Below are 24,820 nucleotides of genomic sequence, written 5' to 3'. Positions count from 1 at the left end.
GGTTCGGGAAAGGCCCATCAATATTTGAAATTTCGGCCATGTTGAATATGAACATCCAACATTATAACATTTTTTATATATGACAGAAAATCAGGAAAAGCATGATGGGTCTCTTTAATCTGACGGTATTAAATCCAGTGCTGACAATGTTACAGAAATCTGATTAAGTCGGACTTCATAAAATCGCTTTTGTGACTTTTACATTAAATTTACTCGTCTGAAACCAACAAAACTGACGACACATTTACGTAACAAGATGCATGTGTTTTTTTTTTTTGTTTTTTTTTTTAAGGTATTGTTCACATCCCTCCTGAAGAGTGAGAAACTAAAATATGCAGTCTTCTTATCTATGAAAAGGTTTATATAAAGTTTTAAATGCATTATTCAGGATTGAGGGATTCCTCTGCAACATAACAGCATCTCCTCTCCCGCTTGTCTTTTTCCTGCACTGACTGGGTGACTGGGAGTTCGCAGCCGACACATGTGCACCGACAGCCAACCCCAGCTGCTGTTACATAAGAGCTCCCCCCCGTTCACAGCTCTCATCGAGGGCACGATGGGGAGGCTTCTCTTCTCTGCATGCAGCAGCACGACTCCTGTTTATTTATTCATCATCACGTTTCATCTTTTCTTTTAAAGATTCTTCAGCGCTGAATAATAATGAGAGCGGCTCTGTGTTGTGAAGCTGTGACCCCGCTAACGTTTAAACACCTCAGATTGAGTTTTCACTGTCACAGATAGAAAGAAGGTCTTGTGCATTTTTCTGATTGCAGATTAATATTAGCAAAACATGTTTTACCTATTCTCTTCTGATCCGTGATGTCCAGCTCTGGTTCAGTGTAAGGCTTGAGCTCGTCCTCCTCAAATCCTGCATTGATCCATCGATCCTTCATGATTTGCTGCAAAAGGAAAGTGAGACAATTAGAGCCCAATTCGATACTGGATTTTTACTGATACTGATGTTTTAGAGTTACAAAATACGACAATGACAGCAGATTTAAGGTCCGTACCACACTCCAAATTATGTCAGTCAAATCAGATCTGGTTTTTCATTCCTTTTTTGTCCATGTAGAGTTTGAGAGTCTAGACAGGGTTCGGTGGGACGTTCAGGGTGACAGTGATGTGCACGTAAATAAACCAAGTCAGCCCTCCGAACCAATGTGTGTTAACTGCGCTGTGGATGAATCGAAAATGTGCAACATTTTTTGTTGACACCAGATATCAAACAAAAGCCAGAGACTGTATCGTATCAAGTTGCTGTGAGCTGTACATTCACTACTTCCAAGCAGAAGGCAGAAGATCACATTTTCTCAGAGAAACAAGGCTGCTCAACTTAAAAAATCTGAGTCTACTGATTGGTCTCTGACTGATGATTCGAAGCATTCGATTTGACCCTTGGGAGGAGCCCTGCTATAACTGTTACAACTGCAGGTTAAAGCTGGTATCTATAATGTTTTCTGGATCAATAAAAGCCTGTCTGATACTGGATTGTTTTGGGGGGATATTTGAGCATACAAACAAGTCAATAGGAACATTTTTGCTGATATTCATTTTACCGAAGATACACAAACTGTTCTGATGAGGATCCCTCAATTTTAAAAAGCTGATTTATATAAGGCAAGATATTTTAAGGAAAAATCTAAAGTAACAGCTTATCTTAAGATAAATTAGAACTTTTGAATAACAAAGTAGGAAAGAGTGCAAGTATAGAATATAAAACATCGACAAGGTGTTGTGTGTTTTGTCCTGCACAGTTTCTGAAGCCAGCAGAGACCACTGACTTTTCTGTGCTGTGATTACTTGTTACCCTCACAATCCATTAGTCTCTGTTGAGCTCCTAGAGACAATTAAGTATAAAACGCAGCTTATAAACAGCCAACAGCGATACACTTCAAATTAAATAACCTGAAAATGAGCTGGGCTAAATGAAGAGGCGGTCTGCTGAGCAGAGAGACTTATCAGAGGTTTAGTGGCGAAGGCAAAGGAGGAAAAGGACCACTCGTCTTGACTTCACCTTGACTTGCTAAATGTGTTTTACTGAAATAAGAAGCACATGAATGAGTCTTCCTTCAACTTCTCTGATGTCGTCTTCATTGTCTACAATCTCCAACGGCATCAGAAAGTCATTGGACACAACATAAGCAGCACAAGCTCACCGCTACTGTGGTCCCAATCATGGTATTTCCATTTGACATGAAATTAAATGTATGAGGCTATGGCGGCACCATGCAAAGACACCAAAATCACTGTATGTAATCAACATACAAATATAAATCACACTGAAGACAGAGCAGGTTTCACAAATGTCTATTTTTAAAAGTCAGAGACTGTACATGAATATCTGCTCTGGTGTTGAAGTGTGTTTTAAAGTGCTTCTGTCTTTGTATTGCAATGTTTAAGTTTATTTTTAGCACTGGCTGCTGCACTTTAAAGAAAAGGCATGATATGATGCTGCCCTGTCACAGTAACGTCCATGTTGTGCTGCCCTGCACCTCATGTGTTTGCACCTTTATTTTTAATTTGCAGCTGATCAATGGCTCTCTGGGGGTTTTAATGAACGGCAGAGCCAAACTAATTATCGCTGGTCGTGCTCTGATGTAACCGGAGCTACTGCCATAATCCAGGGCAATCATGAGGCATCCGAGCTCGACACATGTGACCCTCCGAGTCGAGCCAACGTTTAGTTTAACTCACTTACATTAAACGAGATGCAGCAACACTCATCGTCTCATAAACAGCAAATGAAATCAAACCTCTTTGATTAAATGGCCCATTTAAAGAACTCAACACCGCCTTTAAAGCTGATCCAGTTCAGCGCTCATGTGCCGAAAATAATCTTGAAAAGACATGATGTTTAATATGTTAATGATATACTGCTGGGTGTCAGGCAGGGCTGCACGATTACAGCTAAAAAAAAAAAGATCATTAACACTTTTCTGACAACGTGATGGCCGCTCTGATTGATCTGTGGAACGATTCTCTCTCCGGCCGATCTGCCTCTTACATCAAACACAACTATTTTAATCTCAGCAGACGTTCTGAAAGAAACCAAATGTCTAAATATTTCTCGTATTATCAGATTATGAGTTGTGGAAAATTAAATAATGATGTTTAACTTGTACCTGTCAGAACATTGTGACACATTTATGACCTTTAATAAAATTTATTCAGAGGTCCAAACTTGTGTGTTAAATATAATTTTAAAATAAATGAAATGGCTCTTAATGATACTAGAATCAGACCTCTCTGACATCTCAGACTCCAGCGAGACTTTGGCTTGTCTTGATCTCTGCTGCCGATGTATGTTGACTTGACTTTATTTTAAACTACAACAAGAGTTAACTTTACTAACATGTGCTTCTACTATACCACATTTTATTGTATTTTTTCTGTACTACATTCATTTAACAGCTACAATTACTGCTTTCTCGCCACATTTTTAATACAAAAACATAAGGGGTAAAACAAGGAGGTACAACATGCGACAAAGGTCCCACGGCTGAATCACACCAGGGGTGTTGCAGTCATATGACATGTCCTCTAAGTGGGCTTGCCGTGGTCATTAGTGTTTGGGGAAACACCGATTTCACACAGATTACATTACTTGCCCACCGCCCTCTCTGTCTTTTAGCTTTTTATTAAATAGACATGAAACCCATTAAGTTTACTGTCACGCAGCAGCACCATGTTCATTAAATAAAAACTAAAGTATGTAAAATACTAAGCGTGTTATCAGTAATTGGTCAGGTGACGGACGACTGAAGTTGCAGCACAGAACTTTTTTGCGGTGTGTCCCGAACTGTTGGAACTAGTCGACCCTTGATGGCTTTTTTTTTTTTTTTTTTTTGTTGGCTAATTCAGTCTGCTCAATCAACAGCGTAGCCCATTGGTGAGTGAAATCACCCTGCAGTTCACCTCAGTGAACAAGAAGACAAACAGAAGTGAGGACAATAAACCAATGACTCAAGTCAAGAGGGTCTCCATTCACTGCACGTCGGGCTCTCTATTTCCTTGTCAGAGACAGTGTTGTGTTCAAGGCCCCCCCCAAAAAACGGGAGAAAAAAAAAAGCAGAATATTCGATCCCCACCCCCCACAATCGAATCCCGTGCCATCAAATGAAGCTTCGAAACTTCAAATTTTTTGGGTCAGCCCTAGACCCACGTTACCAAGGGTAACTACGACTTGAAGGTTGAAGAGACCACGGGGATGACAGAGGAAGAGGTGGAGAGCACACCCCAAAGGGACAAGAGGGAGATGAAGAGGAGGAGTGAGCTGCTGCCAAGCTGCAGCCCAAAAGATAAAAAAAAAAAACTCATCAAGTTCTCTACACCAACTGTTACTGTCTCCTTTATGTTTTAACTAAGAGGAAGATCTAAAGATCGGACGTTAAAGATTAAGTGCTCCTAATGTATGTTTTCTTGTAAACTGTCCGGCGTAAGAGGGGAATTTCCTCACCTTGGCATCCCCAGCTGTAACCATACACCCTTCAGTGATTTTTAAATTTGTGAGGACACAACCCGTAAACATGAGATTCAGTCTACTCTGGGTCCATCATGAATAAACCTCCTTTAAAAAAGAGGTTCATCACCTGAACTCAACAGTGCTTCCTATTAACAGCGGCTTACCCTCGACTCAGCTGGTTTTACTGAAGTACCCTCCACTCTCAGATAAAAGGCAGAGAAGCAAACAAGAAAGACAATTTTGGTACAAACACGAGAATGGCGATGCATTATTCATGGTTACAACATCAGAAAGAGGGAGGAGAGTGTGGGCCGGGACGCACACAGAGAACAGGACACCGTGGGCGTCAGAGGAGATGATGCAGGAGGGAAGGGGGGTTGCTGGAGAGGTGGAGGATAGATGGCATTCTCCGATGGTGCAGACGTGCTGGGTGGAGTGTGAGATAAGAACTGAGAGGTATATTTACATTTTCTGCGTCCTCCCTCACCTCGAGAGTACCCCGCTTGGCCGGGTTGAGCACCAGGAAGCGCTTGAGGAGGTTCTCGCAGTCTGTGGACATGTAGAAAGGGATGCGATACTTCCCTCTGAGGACACGCTCACGCAGCTCCTGCGGGGAAGACGGCGACAACCAGGGAGTTAGGAAAACACATGGATGTCAGTGAGGACACCATGCAGATAGTAGCATTTGTTAATGTCGACATTTGATCGTAGCAAAGAGATAAAGACGGGCAGAAATCATTTTAAGTTCAATTCAATCTTATATATAAAGCCCAATATCACAAATCATATCCCTCTTTCCTTGGACCCTCACAGTGAAGGAAAACCTCCCCCCAAAAAAACCTTTAACCATGAAAAAAATGGTTGAAACCTCAGGGAAAGCATCTGAGGAGGAATCCCTCTTCCAGGTCAGACAGATGTGCAACAGTGGTGCAATAAGTGGCTCTATCATCTGCTTTTACAAATCATTTCACAGCTAAATAACTGAGACAAATATAACGATATTTTAGCCAGTAAACCGTAACTGTAGAAGGTGGCAAACACTACAGAATTAATGGGACATTTGACAATTTGGACACAAAGAAATAAAGGTTTACTTTCTGAGCAACCGGCTGAAATGTGTTTTACTATCCAGGTTTTCCCACACATTCACTTATTTGTAGCAGCCCACAACAATAAAATCTGCCGCCGCATAATGATTTTTTTTTTGAAACTGGACCCTTTATTAGGAGCCCTGTTGGAATATATTTACTGTTCGGTTATTTATTGCCCAACACTCGGAGTACAGAGTGCAGTGAAAGAGAAACTTAAACATTCATTGCGCTGGCCGGGTCTAAAAGTTCATTCACCTCTGCAGCAGCTGCTCCTCTAACCCATCAATCTGATCAGCTTTGATCGGTCTGACTGATCAATTATCCACCCCAAGACTTGCGAAGACTTCCGCCTGTGCTGTGTTCATGGACCCGCAAAAAACCTCCAAATATAGAGAGGGGGCACAGACTGATAAAACGTGAGTAAAAGTGATTTTACTTTCAAAAATAAAAAAGTATCTTTGCTCAGTTCTTTAAGTATTTAATTAAATTGAGGCTTCGATAGAGAGCAGAAATGTCTGATTGTTTTATTATTATTTATGCATTCTAATTTTAGATTTTTTTTTTTTTTTTTTTCAAATGATACAATGAAAATTCAAACGTAGAGTGTTTCCATTACAGGTAACATCACTCTATTACGACCTCAGTTCTCTGTACATGTCTCCATGATTCGGTTACGTTGCGTTCCCTTTCACAAACCTTGGCAGGAAAGTCTCAACTCTTGTAGCTCTTGATACCATCAAATGTATTTCTCATCCCACATGTCCACCTGGAAAAGGTCAAATGTTTGCCCAGCACAAAAGCAACACTTAAATCTATTATTTCCACTGACTCTACTGTCGCCTGAGAGTCTGACTTCACATATGTTCCAGTAAAGACAAGGAGGAATACAGTACATTACTGGATCTTAATGTTGGTCTTGTCTCTGCTCAAGCATACATCTGTGACACTTTCTGAAAAAACCTTAAAATAAGATATTGAAGCTGGATAAGAGGTAATAAAACGTAACACTTATATTCTTCCCCTAAGGTTTTCCTCGGGATTGCTACGTGACTGAATCATGGGTAACGGTAACAAAGCCCTAAAGTCAAAATCTGGGTTATGGTTACAGTGATAAAAAGTATTAATGTAAAGTCTCCACGTCCAGTTTGACTCGTTACATTAAGGCCCATTTTTTCAAATTCAAATGGTTATTATTTTTTTTACATATTCTCTTCTCTGATACTGTGAACATTTGCACATTCTTTCGTCAATATTTTTGCACATTCAACCCTCTCAACTTCTATTTTATATTTCTGACCTGACTTTCACAGCACTTGGGTTTCATTGTCTCTGACTTTATTTATTTTTACCATTTTGCACCAAAACAAAGAGACAAATTCCTTGTTTGTAAAAATCTACTTTGCAGTAAACTCGTTTCTGATTTTTAAATAACCTTAGGCTAAACATAAATATCAACTGTAGTGCATCCACACTGTCCTACCTTGAGGTTCTGTCCATCAAATGGCAGCGAGCCGCTGACCAGCGTGTACAGTATGACCCCCAGACTCCAGACGTCCACCTCCGGCCCGTCGTACTTCTTCCCCTGGAACAGCTCCGGCGCTGCATACGGCGGTGAACCGCAGAACGTGTCCAGCTTGTTGCCCATGGTGAACTCATTGCTGAAGCCGAAATCTGCGATCTTGATGTTCATGTCTGCATCGAGAAGCAGGTTCTCCGCCTGAGTACAGACACGGGAAGGTTATGATCATTCTTAGTATACTGTATCTGAGCTTATTCAGTTTGTTTTTTTAACTGACGGACATTTAAAAAGGACTTTAAGCTACTTTTAGGTGTTAATAATTCAGATTCACAGTCAGTGTCTGGATTTAATCTGAAGATTATCAGCATTAGCTGTGAATCTGACAGGAGGGATTAGTGACAGAAATTATTAATTATTCGGATATTTCAAGACGAAAATCAAAGTCTTAATATGATAAATAGCTTTCAAACAATATCTCACCTGAAAAAGTAGCTACATGAAATCAATTAACTTCTTTGCCAGCTTGATCTTTTTCTTTAATTTTATTTCTTTTTCTTTTAATGTATGATTATCGTAATTAAATAGGGGAGGTATCTCCGTAAGCCATTTTTGGCTTCTCACTTCTCCTTCACAATGTTTTAACTTTTAATTTCTTTTTCCTGTATTTTCTATACATATATGTGCAACTAAACTTTCAAAACATGCCAATTAATTTTCTGTCAATCGACTAATTGTTGCAGCTCCACTCTTCAAATTGCCATTTTCCCGACCAACAGTTAAAACATTAAGATATTACATTTACAATAACACAGAACAAAGAGAAGCAGCAAAACTCACATCTGAAAATCTGGATCTTAAAATCTGTGTCTGTTTTATAATGCCGTAAACAATTAGGAGAACAGTTGCTGATACCTTTCTCTGCTGCTTGACTGATTATTTATTTCTTCTCTAATTTGCACTTTCCATATTCATTAATTTGAGCGCTCTGTTTGATATGTTGGCGTCTGATCTGATAAAACCGTTAACGTCTCCTTTGTGAATGAAAGTGTTCAAACGTAGGCGAGGATTTCAACTCGAACATCTGCTCACATGCAGCTGGAGGCCAGAGACTAATTAGGAAGCTGGAGCAAAGAGAGCAGAAGAAGAGGAAGAAGAAATCTTGCACTGAGCCCAAGGACTGGACCATAACAGGTAAACAACACTCACTGTAACGTAACTGACCATGGCAACACTGAATCCACGAGAGTCTCACAAGTGACCCACATGCCTGAGGGACTGTGGTTAAAATTTAACCATGTTCCTCATATAAGCTTCCACAACCACACCTGTGACGTATGTTCACCTGCCCTCATTACACATACATACATGCACACACACACACACACACACGTATCGACTGCATACATAAAGCAGCAGAAGAGACTCATCTCACATCTCCCTCTTCATGGATCATTCATGAAGCTCTGCACAGGAAACAGTTTCGACATTCAGCAGATACACGGCGCTCCTCTCAGTCGAGCGACTCCCACCGATGGCCAGATAAAAATACAGAAGCATCAATATTTATACTCGGTGAAGTAAACTGGCGTCACGAAAATGGAGGCGGTCCATTCACACTATGACATCTGATGTGGTGCAGAACACGTGAGCGGCTCAGAGGGGACGCCTTTGTGTGGCCCAACAATATGTTTCAAAAAAAGATGGTTGCACAGCATAAAGTCAGAAAGGGGCAGAGAAAGAGACTCATTAGCAGCACATGCAGTGCTTCGTCGTTAGTGGGAATATGGGAGTTAAGATGAGCGTCATAAAACACGCAACACTGACGTCAGCCCTCCTCACTGTGACCTTTCTATCTAATATGAGTCAGCTGTAATTAGCCTTAAAAGGTGGAGACTCTTTGCACAACTCTTCACAGCACTACTGATAAACAAGAATACCACTGTAAATGTGTACTAATTTGAGCTCTATGATGCAAGTTACCATCTTGAAAATGAGGTTTTCGGCAGCTGGGAGAGGAAATGAAACACATGCAGACATTATCCAACATCAAGCAGCATGACACCAAAATTCTAGGCTGATACAGATGTTAAAAATAACAATTTGGCCAATGCTGATATCTAAACTTCCCTTCATTACACTATCTTTGAATCAGCACAAATTCAATCATACAACTGTATGAAGCAATCTTTAATATAACCTTCTCTCACATTATAAAAACATTTATGTTTTTAAATAAAACAGCTTTAAAAGTCTTTTTACTATATATGCAATCATAATTCCCTCAGTAATTTTTATTTCATATCGATGTGAAATTATCTACAAAAGTCTCCTTCAACTGACTGTATTTATTCAAGTTTCCCACCAAAAACTAAATTTTACAAAACTGGATTTGAACACATTTATACAAAGTTGTAATTTATCTTTGTCCAACACTCATTTTTATTGTACAGAGCTTGAACGCATCACAAGGTAACTCAATGCAACCTTCATGAGCTGTTAATTCCGACTGGGAATTCGCGTTTCCAAGGATGGCGAAGGCATAACCAACCCTACTCTGCCTTACTCTGCCTCTGATTGGCTAACACTGACATTATTACCCTAACCATAACCTTTCCCACTCCTCTTGCCTAACCTTAACCAATGCAACCAACAAAGGCAACAAGTACTAGCCAATCAGAGGAAGCATAGACAGTCATGCCTTCGCTGTCCTAGGGTTCGCAAATTTGCATTCCATCCACTAGCTGCTAACAGCTAACGCTAAGTAGTTCTCCTCCTGCTTTGTCAACATGGATTTGTTCTTCACAATGTAACGTTCTCAGGGAAACAATAGGGTGCATCTCTTGAGTTTACTGCATCCTTTCATCCCGATAGCATCTGGATGAAGATCTATGATCATCTCAAACACATTTTCTGTCCCCAGGATGACAGGACGCCATTAGTCTGGAGTCCTGCCTTTTAGCCTGCGCAACATTGACGTGACACAACAGAAAAACATCGGCCGCTACCACTGGTGAATGTCATCTTATTTGCTGATAGGCTGATGGCAGTCAACAAGGCGAATATCAGCGGATACAGATGTGCAGCTGATAAATCGGTGCATCCCTCATCAGTATAACAACAAAGGTTAAATCTAGAAACCTGACATTTAAGTTGACATGGTCGAACCAGACTCTCAGTTATGCAAGTGACCATACAGCTGCCTGGTTGGGGTCAGGATGTGTAGACAGTTAAATAATTCCACAATGAGAAACCACAGATTACCAGAACCATCCGGACACATTCATGATTATAAAGCAGCAGCAAACAATGTATGAAGACACAAAAAACATTTACAGAGCACAAGTTGAAGGAGCTGATGAATTCAATTCCAGTGGAGTTAAACTGTGCACGCATAATTCCATGTGCCAAATAAATGATTCATTAAAACAAAATTCATTTTGTTCTATGCCATTCCTTATATCGTGATGTAAAACAGATTATTTTGTAAGAGCAGAAAAAGATTTACTTGGTTTTTGGTTTGGATTTATTCTGTCATGAACAGGAACGTGTTCAGTATGACGCTTTCTTTGAATGTATTTTTATGAACCACTGCAATGGTAGAACACACAATTAACCTGTGAGTTATTTTCTCGATTGTTCGGTCCAAGGACGTCCGAAAGGCCTGAGCTGACGTTTTTATTTTGCTTGTTTTGTCCCTTGTTTTTGATATTTAGTTTTATATCATAGAAGACGAAGAAAACCAGTGAATGTTTCCTAAATATTAACAACTTATCTAAAGAGTTGCAGGTTGATCGACTAACCAATTACACAACAAGAGTATTTTTACTTAGTTTCAGTTAAACAATTTTTTTGTTGTGCTTGTGTTTTCATTTATGTTTCTTATTTATTTCATATTTACTGTTACTCATATTTTTGGATATTTTGATACCAAGTTGAAAGTTTCCTGTTTCAGTTCATGTTTTTGTTAAAATACTTTAATGACTAAATCTGAGGAGTTCTTGCCAACAACATGCATGTATGTCCAATAAAATATATTTTAACTCTTAATAAAAGTAATAAAAAGTATTGTTCAGACTCTAAACTGAGGTAATATTTGAGGTTTGTTGTTTTAATTTTTCAACCTTCATCTTCATTAGTTAATTGCCTTCATTTCTCAAAAGGCTCAAACTCCAGAGAACACAGTGATGTTGCATTTGATAACTGCTGCACACTTCTGAACAACCGATGCAGCTGCTCTGCATTCTGGTGATTTCAAGCTTCTGTCAGTGCAAAAAAAAAAAGTGAAAATAAAAAAAATTGATAATTTTCAGCTACCAGCCAGTGCGGCTTCTCTGAACTCACCTTGAGGTCTCTGTGAACAATGTGCTTCTGGTGGCAGTACTGCACTGCCGATACGATCTGTACGAGGGAAGAGACAAGTGAGAGTTTAGTCAAAGTTCTGTGTGTACTGCTCTCAGACTGTGATAAAGGATGTGGTGGAGGGGGAGATGTGGTCGACTGTGACAGGAAAGATAAAATGTAGCGCAGGTGGGGCTGAAGACGCCAGGAGGGTGAGAGAAACAGGTTTCCTCTGCGCAGCACGTTTTTCTGTGTCTCAGGCCAGGTAGCAGCGTGCGCTAATGCTACAGACAGGCTGTGATGTGTCATCAACATCAGGGCGCACAGGAGGGCTACACTCATCTTAGACATTTAAACCTTTAACTTTGATTTGGTTTCACTTTGTTTTGCATCTTTAGCTCCAATTTAAATTGATCAACTGCAGAACAAAACATTCACCCTTCAGCTCCGTGTAGAAATGGTTTTGCTAGCCTGAACAGATCTGAAGTACATGTTTCTGCAGCAGAATCATCCACATGTGTTATGCACATATACAGCCTCAGAAAGAACAGACCAAAATATTAGACCAGATCATCTCTGAAAACATAAAGTGCTTTAAAGGCACCAGTTTTGTACACATGGTTGATTTGGTGACACCTGTAATTACTTGTGGTGATAAATATGGTGTAATATTACAGGTCACACAGTCCTGGGGGCTGCAATTAGGGCTGCCCTCTAATAGTCGACCAGAAAGGTCATTAGTCGGCAAGATTTCATTGGTCTCTTAGTTGCAGAAAAAGAAATAACAAATGAGAAATTCTATTAGGAGCTGCGCCTTGTCAGAATAAATCTAAACCTACGTGACTGGACCATGTGTGACTTTAATTTGAAAGGACAGACACAGGAAGTGTCCACACTCAGCAGTCAGACAGGAGTCAGGTTAATTTCCAGGGCTGGTACCTGCGGTTATTCCACAGGCTAGTTAATAACATGTCGGGCAGGAAATGCAAAGTGTGGGATCATTTTGAGAAGGTGAAGGACGAACCGACATTTTCTGTTGCTTCAATAACTGACAGCATCAGAAATATATAAAAAAATGTTCTGATTGCAAATTTGGCATCTCTACAACTTCTAACCTTTTCTTTCAACACAAACTGTTTAGTGTTTGGGACAGTCTCTTATCGTCACAGCAGTCGATGACTTTGCACCGTGTGTGACAGTCATTGAGACCTGAGTGATGGGGACAGAAGCAGGTTTGGACGTTTCTCATCAGTCTTTAAGACAATAGAGACGTTTGTGTCCCAGAAGCAGGACAGAGGACAGCGACCTGTCTGAAGTAGAGCCGGGAGCAGAGGTGTGAAACCAGAACACTGCAGGGGGAGAAAGCTGGGTACCTGTCTAAATTTAGCCCTGGCCTCTTTTTCCTTCATTCGTCCATGTGCAACCAGGTAGTCAAAGACCTCTCCTGCAGAACGGAGACAGAGAGAAAGACAAAGAGAGCAAAATACAGAAGGAGCAGTGAATGAGAAGTCAGTGAATAAATATAAAGACAGAGAGAAACAAAAAGTGAGTCACAGCTTATAAGAATAAGCAGATAAAAATATCTTCACAATGAACTTTTCCTGAGCAGCTGGCCTGCACTGTCACCCATGTGCATGGTTGGAGGGTGTTTGTTGACCATATTGAGGCGAGCTCCTCCACACTGGTCCTCTCCTGGAGGCACAAAGCTGCTGCCGAGCTCGGCTCCGGCAGCAGACCCTTCCCTCGGCCCACACTTCTGCACACTTCCAGCCAAAACGTGACTACGCTCGCCCGTGTGCTAAATGAACTCGAGTGGCTGGCGTGTGCATGTGCATGTGTGTGTGTGTCCTTACCATGGCGAAAAGAGGAACTAAACAAAATAACAAGCAACACAAACGCCTCCCCCATTTTTTCTGAATCCTCAAAACCCTCCCACTCTCTCAGCGCTGACCTGCAGAGCACGTTTCTGTATTCAGAGCTCCAGAGAAGCAACAATTCATCGCTGCTCTCTGACTCAACTGCTAAAGACAGAATGTGGCAGCTAACACTTAGCATGTCAGAGCTAAAGGGCACAGAGTGTGCTGTACATGGGTCTGAGATTAGGAACAAAATGGAGAGTAGCAGAGAAATTGCAACCTTGCTTCAGAAATGAGGGTGCCGTTAAAAATAAATATGTAAAGAGAAAAAAATAGACATCTGAATCATATACGAATACAGAACAAGTAAAATTATGTTTAAAACATTTTCTGGCAACATGACATTACTGAAAAATGCAATCATGTTGGGGCAACTTCATTGTCATTGTGAAAATATTCTGGATCTATACACCCTAAAATGACTGTTTACTTAAATGAGTCTGGTGGGTTTGGTGATGGTGATTTTGGGGCTGTTTCTGATTAAACAAAAAGGATCTTACTCTCTAACAAAAAGGTCTGTCTCTGTAGGGATCCTTTCCATAATGTTGTTGGAAAGTTAGCATAATAATCTGAGCCTGTCAATAGCAAAAACACTTCACTTTTGGTGGATGTGCGTTGACGGTGCACAAATGCCCTGAGTGGTTACATTGCAGCCTCTTTGGCTTCTCTCGGCTGTAGCAATGTCACTTAATACTGGACTAGTTTCAAAAACTATTGTTCCCATTAGTTATTTCAGCCGTTTTCGCATATGAACTCTCAACAGTGTGCGGAGAATCCAGTCCAGAGTCTCCCTTTCACACATAGAAGTGTTCTCACCAACTGGAAAGACACTGTTTCACACTGGTGGCGCCTGAGTAGAGGACATGACGTGGATTACACCACTGTCACGTAGCCCAGTGGTTCCCAACTGGTCCAGCCATGGGATCCAGATTTCTCCTTAGTCATTAGTTCAGGGTCCACACAGCTTAATATATTCAGTGTCATACTTGTGTTTGGTCATGTCAGTGAGCTAGTTTGCTGTCTCTGTCAAGTAGCTGTCTGTTTTGTCACTCTACAGCAGGAAATGGCACTTCAAAATTAAAGCTCTGTGCCGGATATTCACTGTACTGAAAAGTAAAGTACAAGTATAAACTTGACATGTTTGCGAGTCACTTGCCGTCCATTCAGAATGGACCCGTGAGCCCCTTTTGGACCACGACCCATCAGCTGGGAACCACTGACGTAGCCGGTTCGTAATTTGGTCATAAATTACAGAGTCTCCTGCCGCTCCTTGAATTTGTCTGATGATTTCCACTTCGGCCCTTCCCAACAAAAGTTCCCAAATCCAGTCATCTCTCCAGTTAGACATTTTCGTTGTCTTCTCTGTGTAAATTTCACCCTAAGATGTTTGTTTTCTCCACTTTTGCGCGAGCCTCACCATAGAAATGCACCAACACGCCCACTCAGTTGCTGAGTATTCTCCAGATAAACATGGGCTCATCGGAAATTACACAGACTTTGTACAAGGAAGCCGGCAGGAAAAAGTCTGTTTAATGTCCGATTCAACTGATTCTGACATTTGCCTCGTCACATACAGCTCCTCCAGGTAATGCCGGGATAATTTCAGATGTCAACAGGGCAATTAACACAAAAACATTTAAAAAGGTTATCCTTTAAGGGATCAAAGTTATTAGAATTCATCCTCTGGGGAACATGAATGTCTGCACAAAATTTAATGCCAATTCATCCAATATTTGTTGAGATATTTGGCAATGGGCCAAAGTGGAGAAACCAAACGACCGACACCGTCGCCTCTAAAACACATTCTTCATTCCAACAAAGAAAAGTCTCTTCCAGTAAAATCAACGATGGTGGACAATAGCTTCCAGTGACCAGAGGCAGAACAGCGTACACTGGTTGGGAAGCAAAGAAGCAGTCCTGCACCATCTTTGACTTTACATGTTTTGCATCAACTTTACTGAAACACAACTTTCTCTGTCAGAGTAAATCATGTTTCTTGTTACTTCAAAGTTGCCTGACATTACTCCCCAACATCTTACAGGTCTGCAACAACACAACTTAACATCCACGGTCTGTATTTTCAATATTCTTCATGTAGATTTTATAACAAGATCTGTGACTGAAAGTACAAGCTCCTGGAGAGATCCATGCAGTCGCGGATCACATGCTCGAGGGGGTTGCCTTGAGCTTCTGCTCGAATTCAGCGAGAATCAAAGCCAAACTGAGAGAAATATTGGATTTACTTTATTAAAGCTCTAATGCAATTGCTGTCTGATCAGAGCTCCCGTCTCAGTTGGTAATGTGATTTGCTCCTCGCCGGGCAGGTCTTCAAGATTTGTCATCTCTTCGCTCGGCTCAGTGGTTCGAATGTGACCTTTTCAAGAAATCGATGACAAGATGTGCCGCCTTTCAGATCCTGTGTATGTGACGCCGCATTAAATGAGAAATTACTAGAAGCTTTCAGCATAAGAAAACCACACAAGTAAACTTATTGGTGTGAAGATGCAGGAGCTCTCACATCACAAAAGTTTTTTTTCTGTTTTGTTGTAATCTTTTTTTTGAGCTTCAAAACTTTAAAGATGTGTGCTCTGATTTATGCAGGCAACTCTAAGTAATATGACGTGTTTATTTGTCTTTCTACATCTTAGCCTGTCATTGGAAGCTTCTCCTGGAAATGTTCTTACACTGTTAATAATCGGTTTATGTTCGTGATCTTCTTCATTTGCAGTAACACAAAGTCACTTGTGATGCTAATTTACCTACAGAGTCATCATTAAAAAGATATTCTCTTAAAGTTGTTAACATTAACTTAAAACAAATATGGATGTTGCAACTTTATGTTTTGGTTTTGAGATGTACAGAAATCCACGGTGCTGGCTGGAGTTGACCAACGGGTTTATCCTGCTCAGAGTCTCCACTCTCTCTGTTTACAATGGACTGATCCGTGTCACTGTATCAACATATGTCATAATCTCTTCCTATGTTTCAGCCTCCAGGGAGCAGCTTTAAAGTTTCACACATTTTGAGAAACTGTATTTGCTTAACCTTTACCTTACAGGTCAAAACATTCCACCAAACTTTCCCACGAATTTCCTAAGGAGTGTTTCTATGATAACTATGTAATTTCACTCTAATTATAGGGGCTTTCATCCAAATCCAACACACATTTTAACCCAATGTTGAGAAAATTAGCAAAAGATTCATTATCAGTTTCCATCGCACATTTTTACATCTTGGTCTTTTGACCTCAGCCAAGCTCAACTTGACCCTTCACTAAGTCCCGCCCCCGGATGCAGACTGGACAATCACAACGTAGCATCGGGCCGCCCAACAACACAGCTGTGCTCCACTGACTCTAATGCAGTTGTTTCACATTTCCTTCACTTTCAGGCTGGTTTTGTGGATTTGGAGCTAAATGTTGTGCCTGGGGCACGTCGTGTATTAATGATACTCGTTACCTGGAGAGGTTGGAAAAAGATATACGTTTCTTCCCTGTTCCAAAACCAAAATCAAACCCTGAAAAGTGTAGGGTTAGCTAGCTAGCTACTGAAGATATAGCCTACTGAATGTATACACATGCTGCTTTTGCTTTTTATTGATTATAACAGTGAAACAAAGACCGACCCTGCTGTACAGGAACCAGTGAAGGGAAGCAGGGAAACTTTGTTGATAATCAACCAGCTGTGAGGCAATACAGTGTGTGCAGATGAACGCTGTTTGACTTCCCCTGGAGATCACTGCCCGTCTGGCGGCGGAGGTCCAGGTCCTGGCAACGGCACGGGGGCGAAGCCAAACACTGTTCATCTGCACACACTGTGATGCCACACAGCTGGTTCAATATCAGCAAAGTTTCCCTTTATATTCATTGTCTTGTGTGGCGATCAGCAGTGATGTGGTGGTTCACTTTTACACTGTGATCTGTAGCCTATAGTTCGGCTTTAGCTTCTAACTATCTTTGTCTTTTTAACCTGTTGTTGCTGCTGAGTCAGTTTGACATCCTGGATATATCCTTCAAACACAGACTGTAGACCCCTCTGTCTGCTTCTCTCTGGAATCACTCTTTCATTTCTCCAAAAATATGATAATATTTCTTCAGGGAGTGCAGTGTGGGCTCCATGCTTACACCAACAGGACCATCACAAAGGGGCGGGGTTTAACAAAGGGCCATCAGCTAGATGTGGATGAAAATGCACTTGGTTTTCAGCTGATACACTTCAAATTAACTGACTCAAATTTACTGCCAACTTAGAGCCACTGTCTTGTCTAGTAAACGTCACAGAAAATAACTGGCAAACAACGGAAATGTAAAATTTAGTATTACCCTATGTACTATGTAACTTGTGTAAGTGACGAGTCATCTCTTTAAACTCAATTATTCTGTAAATCTCCACAGATTCCTGTTCTCCTACATTTGTCCTTTCAGGTATTAGTAGAGTCTGCAGACTATATGCAGCTCATAGTGTGTATGAATTATTAACACACACATTTATCACATTTTGGTGTTAATGAATCATACATGTGACGTTGGGAGCAGCACAAAGCCTGCAGATTTCTACCGACTATATCTGGTCTTCTGTGCAGCAGCTATTGGAGGTGTTTTTCACTCACGTTTCTTTGTTTTACAGTTTCATTCAAAGCCAACCCTTGCAAGTAGAAACAGTGAGTTTGTTCATGACAGGCTGAGTGTTGCGTGAATGCCTAAAATGCATTTTCACTCAACTAAAGGGGAGCTTTATTTCTCAGTCAGACAGGTTTGACGTGTTGCAGGTGCGTAGTTTTCAATTTGCTGCAACAAAAAGTTAATTTTATTTCTGTCTCACCTCCACTGGCGTACTCCATCACCAGGTACAGCGTCCTCTCCGTCTCAATCACTTCAAAAAGCTTGACTAAAGGAGGGAGAGAGGAGAGAAGAAGAGAGGAAGGAAATTATAAATTCAATTATGTATAAAGATGGAGGAGATTCAGATACAGACAGTAACGAATTCATGGGCACAAACTGCAGAAATGTTTCCAAGCCGGCACCTAGAGAGAGTAGAGAGAGATGTGAAGTCACGTGGACCTTAATGTGTGTGCGTTTGTGTGTGTCGTGACCATGTAAGTGCAGCATCCAAGCTTAGCAGCACTCTATATTTACGGTACAGTCCGAAAGCTGTTATGTTTTTTTTCCGTCTTCACTGCAGTGTGTTCAGCGCGAAGATATAAAAGAGGGGTATGTGACGAGCGTCTGAGGGGGCTGCACTGCTAAATATAGATGAGGTGGGACGGAAGACAATGAGGGAGAGACAGAGAGCGTACGGGCTGGTGAGCGCTTACTATCACCCTGGTAATTATAATCACATTTCTGCAGAGGAAATCATGGAGCGTGGGGGAGAGGAAATTAAAAGTAATTAGCAGGGAATCCCGTCTTCAAAACCAAACGCACCATGGCAGGCTTGTCTAATGTGCACACTCTGAGTGTTTTTTGACACATGCATGTGTGTGTGTACACTGTACAAATAGGTTCATGAGCAAGGAGAAAGAGGCATGTTGATCCTTATGAACGTCACTAAAGCTGAAACTATCATCGGTCAGTTCATGACAGAATTATAATCAGCAACTGTCTGAGTAATCAGTTCATCTTTAAGTTTAGTTGTAAGCAAAATATAGCCAAATATTTGCTAAATCCAGCTTCTTGAATGTGAGGATTTGCTGCTTTTCTTTGTCTACGCATCCAGTTTCATCCACTCATTCAAAGCCGAGTCGTCAGGGCACCAGGCCAAGCAAAGCACCCCAGACATCCCCCTCCCCAGCAATGCTTTCCAGCGCCTCCTGGGGGACCCTGAGGTGTTCCCAGGCCAGATGAGATATATAATCTCTCTAGCGTGTTCTGGGTCTGCCCTGGGGCCTCCTACAAGTTGAACATGCTTGGGAGGCGCCCAGGAGGATCCTGATCAGATGTTGAACCACCTCAAATGACCCCTTTTGACGTGAAGGAGCAGCGGCTCTACTCCGAGCTCCCTCCGGATGTCTGAGCTCCTCCGCTATCTCTATGGCTGAGCCCAGACACTCTACGGAGGAAACTCATTTCAGCTGCTTGTATCCGCGATCTCGTTCCTTCAGTCACTACCCAGAGCTCATGACCATAGGTGAGGGTTGGGACGTAGATGGACCAGTAAATGAGACCACAATGGAGCTTTTCTTTGTTACACTTTTTAAAAAGAAACTCACTGTTACCTTGAGGCTTTTACTACATTTCAACCTCACACGCAGCAGGTTTTATTCATTCGTTTATTTACTCCATTAAATTTTTTTGGCATGATTGCCTTTATTGGACAGATGACAGTGAAGACAGGAAACACAGGGCGAGAGAGAGTGGGACAACATTCAACGAAGGTTTCCAGCCAAAATAGTTATTTACTTACTGTGAATTTTAATCGCTTGTAAATCTCTTTCATTGGTCTCTTTCTTTAAATGATTATCATTAATATTAATATTATTGTTCCTGTTGTTTTTGTAGTCTCATGAGGTAATAATAAACTTAACAGCTTCCTGAAGTCTTGTGCCGTGGGAAAAAATGTGTTGGCTGTTTTTAACATTTGATGTATGATGTAGACTGACTTCTGATGAAAACAATCACTAATTACAACCCTATAAACTTCCTGATCAACACTATAATGCCATGTTTTCTCATCTCTCCGCTGCCTCCAGTTCAAGCCTTCAGTAGCTGAGGTTTTTGTGATGCAGGCTTCTTGTTGCTGCAGTGGTTTGGTGTTAGCTGGCATTTCCTCTTGCAGCCGGTTTGTGCTGCTCCACACAGCATGCTCTCTTTGTTTTTCAGTCAAATCTGCTTCATTTTCTAATCCCAAAACAAAGCAATGAGAATGACCCTCCAGTTTTAATCCCATCAATTACACACTGTTGTCCAGAGAGGACAATAAACTCTCCCGGATTATGTGTCAGACATTATTTCCAGTTTTCTATGAAAATGTCAACATTTTTGTGCAAACTGTTTGAGCTCTCCTCAGACTCTGAATGGCTGCCATTTTACAAAAACTGTAACTCCTGCCAGGATTGTTTGATTTTAAAGAACACTCAGTGATCTCCCGTGACGTCTGTGTGACCCAGAACAACAACAACAACAAAAAAAGGAAATTAAAAAGCTGAAACAGCAGAGCTTATAGGTCAAAACAAGCTGATGAAATACAGGCTGGGAGCATGTAGCTGGATCATGTGACTGTCCAGTAAAAGAAAGATCAAAGGTCAGAGAGCCTTGCATGTTAAATGTCCTTGAGCAGACAGCAACACAACCTGATCATTTAGAAACAGTCAAATCTTCACTTATAGCACAATATTTTTTACACTTGTGGAAATTCTGAACAATATACCACACGTTTTCCCTACATCACCAATATGTAAATCTTCATATTAAATCATATTTAAGTCTTTAAACTGTATTAAATCGTGCTAATATACTGTGTTCACGTGTGTAAGATCCACTTACCTATATTGGGATGATTCAAAATCTTCATTATTCTAACTTCTCTGAAGAGCTGAAATGAAAGAGGAGAAGAAATGTTTATACTGAACTCTGTGGGTTTCAAGATCTTTATAGTTTGAGTGCTTTTTGTGGAAATTAGAAACAAACTAAGGCTGCTATATGCAGCTTTTTTCTATTATCGGAATCAGAAGGCAGCAGATATTACTGAAGTTGTTTCACATCACAATCCATTACAACAAAGCTGTGGAAACACCCAGTGTTTCTGCTGCAGCATTCTACAGTTAATCTAATAATGGTTAGTGGATGAAACTTCAGTTGTATGAGTATGAAAACTGCAAGGAAAGGAAAACAGACTGAGACATCACCTGTGAGAATTTACTATAGTTTATAAAATACAAACACAGTTGATCACTGACCATACAGACATTTCATACACCAGACATATGTGCATGCACAATCAACCTACGACAGACCTGTTCACATGAGCTACCATCATATTTGTCACTGCCAGGAAAAAGCTGCTAGCCGCTTCACTAAATTAAGTAGTGTAAATGTCATAGGCTGATGCCAATAACATTAGCATGTTGTATTTTGGGGAACACATGTCTAGCAAGACAGTTGTTTTGTCTGTGAAGCTTGTGAGTTATAATGGAGCCAAATTTGCATCTTTGTTTAATACTGTCACTATCAAGCCATATTTTATGTGTGTTTTAGGTGTCTTAGTTGAATCTATCAAACTTTGAAAAGAGGAAAATTTCTCTTTTGCACTATTTAATTAAACATAGGCTGTTTAAAGGCATGCAAACAGAGTTCTGTGTTGAAGTTGTGTTTGTGTTATTCTAACTTATGACCCCAAGATTTTAATTTTTACTGCAAATTTATACTGTTCTCAAATATCGGTTAGCAGTCTCCTGGATTACTAATGATGTGCATCGGCATCGGCGATCCCTCATACAAAGACTTTTTGGGCTGTTCATTTACACTGCATTAGAAAAAATTGATTTATTGTGTTAGTCCGACTAAAACCGGACTTGTAAACATGTAAACATGTTGGTACAACTGAAATCATACTAAAAGGAACTTTTTTTAAAGTTGGAGATAAGGCAATTGGTAGCTGACTCACTGCTGCATGTATACAGTCAACCGCACCCAAACTGTCCAAGGCATAGTGTCCGCCAGAAGTTTAAAGTATTAACCTCTTTAACTCTGTTCAGACGCTGGCGTCCACACTCCCTTCCTCCTCTGTTAAATGGGATCTCACAGGCGCACTACGTCATCAAACCATGTGATGCTTGGTATCACCAGATTCAGGGAGCTCTTGGCTTCCTGAATCCGTCATCGTTCTTCTTTTATTCCTTATGGTTTTCGCACCAGAGCAGCCTAAATACACCAAGTCCAAAATCGCGATGAGTGGTGACAAGCCATGTTATGCCGTTTTTCGAGGGGAAAAGTTAAAGGATTACTCACGATCTCATGCAGAGCCGTCAGTCGACACGTAGCTGGTTTATAAAAGGTGAGATCTCACTCCTACCACTATTCTTGGCTGATGTATACCACCTAGAAAGTGGGATCACAACTTTCACGTTTCATATGGCTTTATTTGGTGATATTTTATGGTGTTTCTGTCATAAACAACATCAGCTATCATAATCACACCTGATTTCAATAAGGTACGATGTCTGAAGCTGGCTGAGTGTTGTTTGATCACTGAAAGTACTGTTTTGAAGCGGAGTGAGCGCTCTATCATTTGGAGCTCCGCCTGGATCTTTTCATGGAAAAAACACTGTAGAACGGTCATACTTTGAGCAATCTTCTTCAAACTTGAAACAAGTGTTCATTGATAGTGTGCCTACAGCCCCACAGTGTCATTCACCTGCTCAGATGAAGCCACAGACAGTTATTCATCCTGAAAATCATTTTTTATTTTATTTTAGGCAAAATCTTCAACTTTTTACTGACTTCAGAGGCCCATTACTCTGTCTCTGTATGACCTAAAGTGTTTCTGACACTTTCACAAGAAACTTCAGAGAGTTTGCTTGCTGGCAAGACCTCAAGCATGCATGTAGTCAGAGCGGTTCAGAGGCTACAGTCATTTTAATTTGTGTATGTCATTTTAGGCTTTTTTGCTAAAAAATGGGGGTAGACTGCAAGAGGTTTTAAATGCATGACAGAAGAGGAAGATGGTAACAACATGCACCAATCTACATCCAGAGCCGTGCATTTTTGGACGGACAAAAAGTACAGAGCTGTAAAGTTGTCCACCATGGTACCAGTTTGCCACTAGCTAACTGTAGCGAACTTGTTGGTCGAATGTTTGGGCTATGACGTAATAAGTCAACAGGAAAAGGTCCAATACTAACAAGCTGAGAGGGGGCATATCATATCGCCACCTACTGTAGTGGAGTCGGACATACTTCGGTCGATTAATCCTCTCCTGTGCTTGTATACTGGGACAAGGACAGTAGTCCAATCAAATGACCTCATCGAGCTGTAACTGTAGCTCGACTTAACTGTGCATGTAAACGACTGATTGTGTCACAAAATTAAAATTAATTACTTCGCAGAGTAATTATACCACAGTCTTTCTTTAAGTGTTTTCAGTCACAATAATTCAACAGCAGCGTGCACTGGCTTATTAAGTGGCATTTCCATGTCACAAAGCAATGATTCATTCATTATTTAATTTTAAATGGATGCTGCACACATATGCTCACATATTACATTAATTTTTAAATAGCACTTTCCTGCACCTGTGTCTGATATTTGTGTCACACTCCTGAAGATGAGGAAACACAGACTCCTCCATCAGCCCTGCTGTTATTAAGACAAGATCACGAGTTCAGAAGCCCAAACACTGCTCCCTGTGCTGAGCCAACATCAACACGTTTGTCAAGGAAATGTGATCATTTTGTCACCGCGGAAACATAACCACAACAACAGGATTCCCTGCAGCACGGCGCCGGTTTAAAACCAGCCCGAGAGGAGGGGATGTGAATGAAGTTAAACATGCACCGTCACATCTCCACCCTCTGCACTAATAACAGGACACTCAGTCAACACACGCTCTCTTCCTCCATCAGCATTCACAGTGACCAGACAAGCAGATTTGTAACGGCCAAAAGTGCTTTTTAGTTTTCCTCAGCGCGAGGCACAGAAAGAACTGAGTGCTATTTATTATTGATCCGCTGTTAGCTACACCTCGCCCTCTTCGCTTCCATAAAAATATAAAAAGGCTTTAATGTTTCATGAGGCAGGAGTGGCCTCGGTGTTGGCTCACTGACGAACAAATCGAGAGGCTGCAGCCACAAAACACACAAATTCCTCCCATACAACAAACAAACACATACAGCACAGTTCAAGTTGTCAGAGCTCAAAATGTTGTCTTGAAATGGTTTATTTTGTTTGGAAAATATTTCTTTTTTTAAAAAAAAAATTCAACTGTTCCTTTAATAATATTAAAAAACAACGATCACAAAAATCCTCACATTTTTAAAGCAGTTGACATTTTCACATTTTCAAGATTTATTACTGAAAATACTGATAATAAACTGTTTCCGTATTTATCCTTCTGCTACCCAACTGTTTTTTTTAATAATTTAATCAAACTGTATTGATTATTTTTTCAACTACAGTAAAATAATTATTTATTTTTATAAAATGCTATTAGTTATTAGAGCTCAAAATTATGTCTTGAAATAACTTATTTTGTTTAGGAAAAAAAAGATTGCACACAATTCACTTAATCATTTGAAGTAAAGGATATTTAGCAAAAATTCTTAGAATTTTAAAGCTCTAACTAGATGTGCTTGACGATTTTTATTTGCTTATAAAATTAATTATTAAAACTGTAATTTTTTTCTGCTAATCGACAAATCATCAGCAGCGTTTTGTAGTGACTTTGTATAACTTTACTTTTGACAGATCGAGCAGCTCAAACATGAAGCAGTAAATCTGTTCATTTATGCTTTTTGCTCATTTATTATTCTGATACCCTGCTTCTCTTTTTGAATAACATTT

At 40.5% G+C, this 24,820-nt stretch overlaps 1 protein-coding gene across 20 annotated transcripts in view; it reads right to left on the bottom strand.

The window, feature by feature from the left end:
* Nucleotides 1–24,820, bottom strand: part of mark3a (MAP/microtubule affinity-regulating kinase 3a) — an 86,164-nt gene that overhangs the window by 36,885 nt on the left and 24,459 nt on the right. For 13 of the 20 annotated variants that reach the window (XR_007450944.1, XR_007450945.1, XR_007450946.1 and 10 more), the window contains exons 4-10: nucleotides 20,807–20,855; nucleotides 18,147–18,212; nucleotides 12,784–12,854; nucleotides 11,414–11,470; nucleotides 7,034–7,270; nucleotides 4,929–5,069; nucleotides 800–899 (exon numbers count right to left, since the gene is read on the bottom strand). Coding sequence is in view for 17 of the 20 variants with exons in the window: in XM_049596678.1 (XP_049452635.1) it covers nucleotides 800–899; nucleotides 4,929–5,069; nucleotides 7,034–7,270; nucleotides 11,414–11,470; nucleotides 12,784–12,854; nucleotides 18,147–18,212; nucleotides 20,807–20,855 (721 nt within the window). In the remaining 3 variants the exon portion in view is untranslated. The remainder of the gene's footprint in view (nucleotides 1–799; nucleotides 900–4,928; nucleotides 5,070–7,033; nucleotides 7,271–11,413; nucleotides 11,471–12,783; nucleotides 12,855–18,146; nucleotides 18,213–20,806; nucleotides 20,856–24,820) is intronic. The other 7 variants (XM_049596680.1, XM_049596685.1, XM_049596684.1 and 4 more) reach the window with 1 other exon arrangement.

Source organism: Epinephelus fuscoguttatus, linkage group LG14, assembly GCF_011397635.1.
Source record: "Epinephelus fuscoguttatus linkage group LG14, E.fuscoguttatus.final_Chr_v1".
Lineage (NCBI taxonomy): Eukaryota > Metazoa > Chordata > Actinopteri > Perciformes > Serranidae > Epinephelus > Epinephelus fuscoguttatus.
Note: the sequence above shows the minus strand (reverse complement) of the source record. Positions and strands in the feature narration are given on the sequence as shown.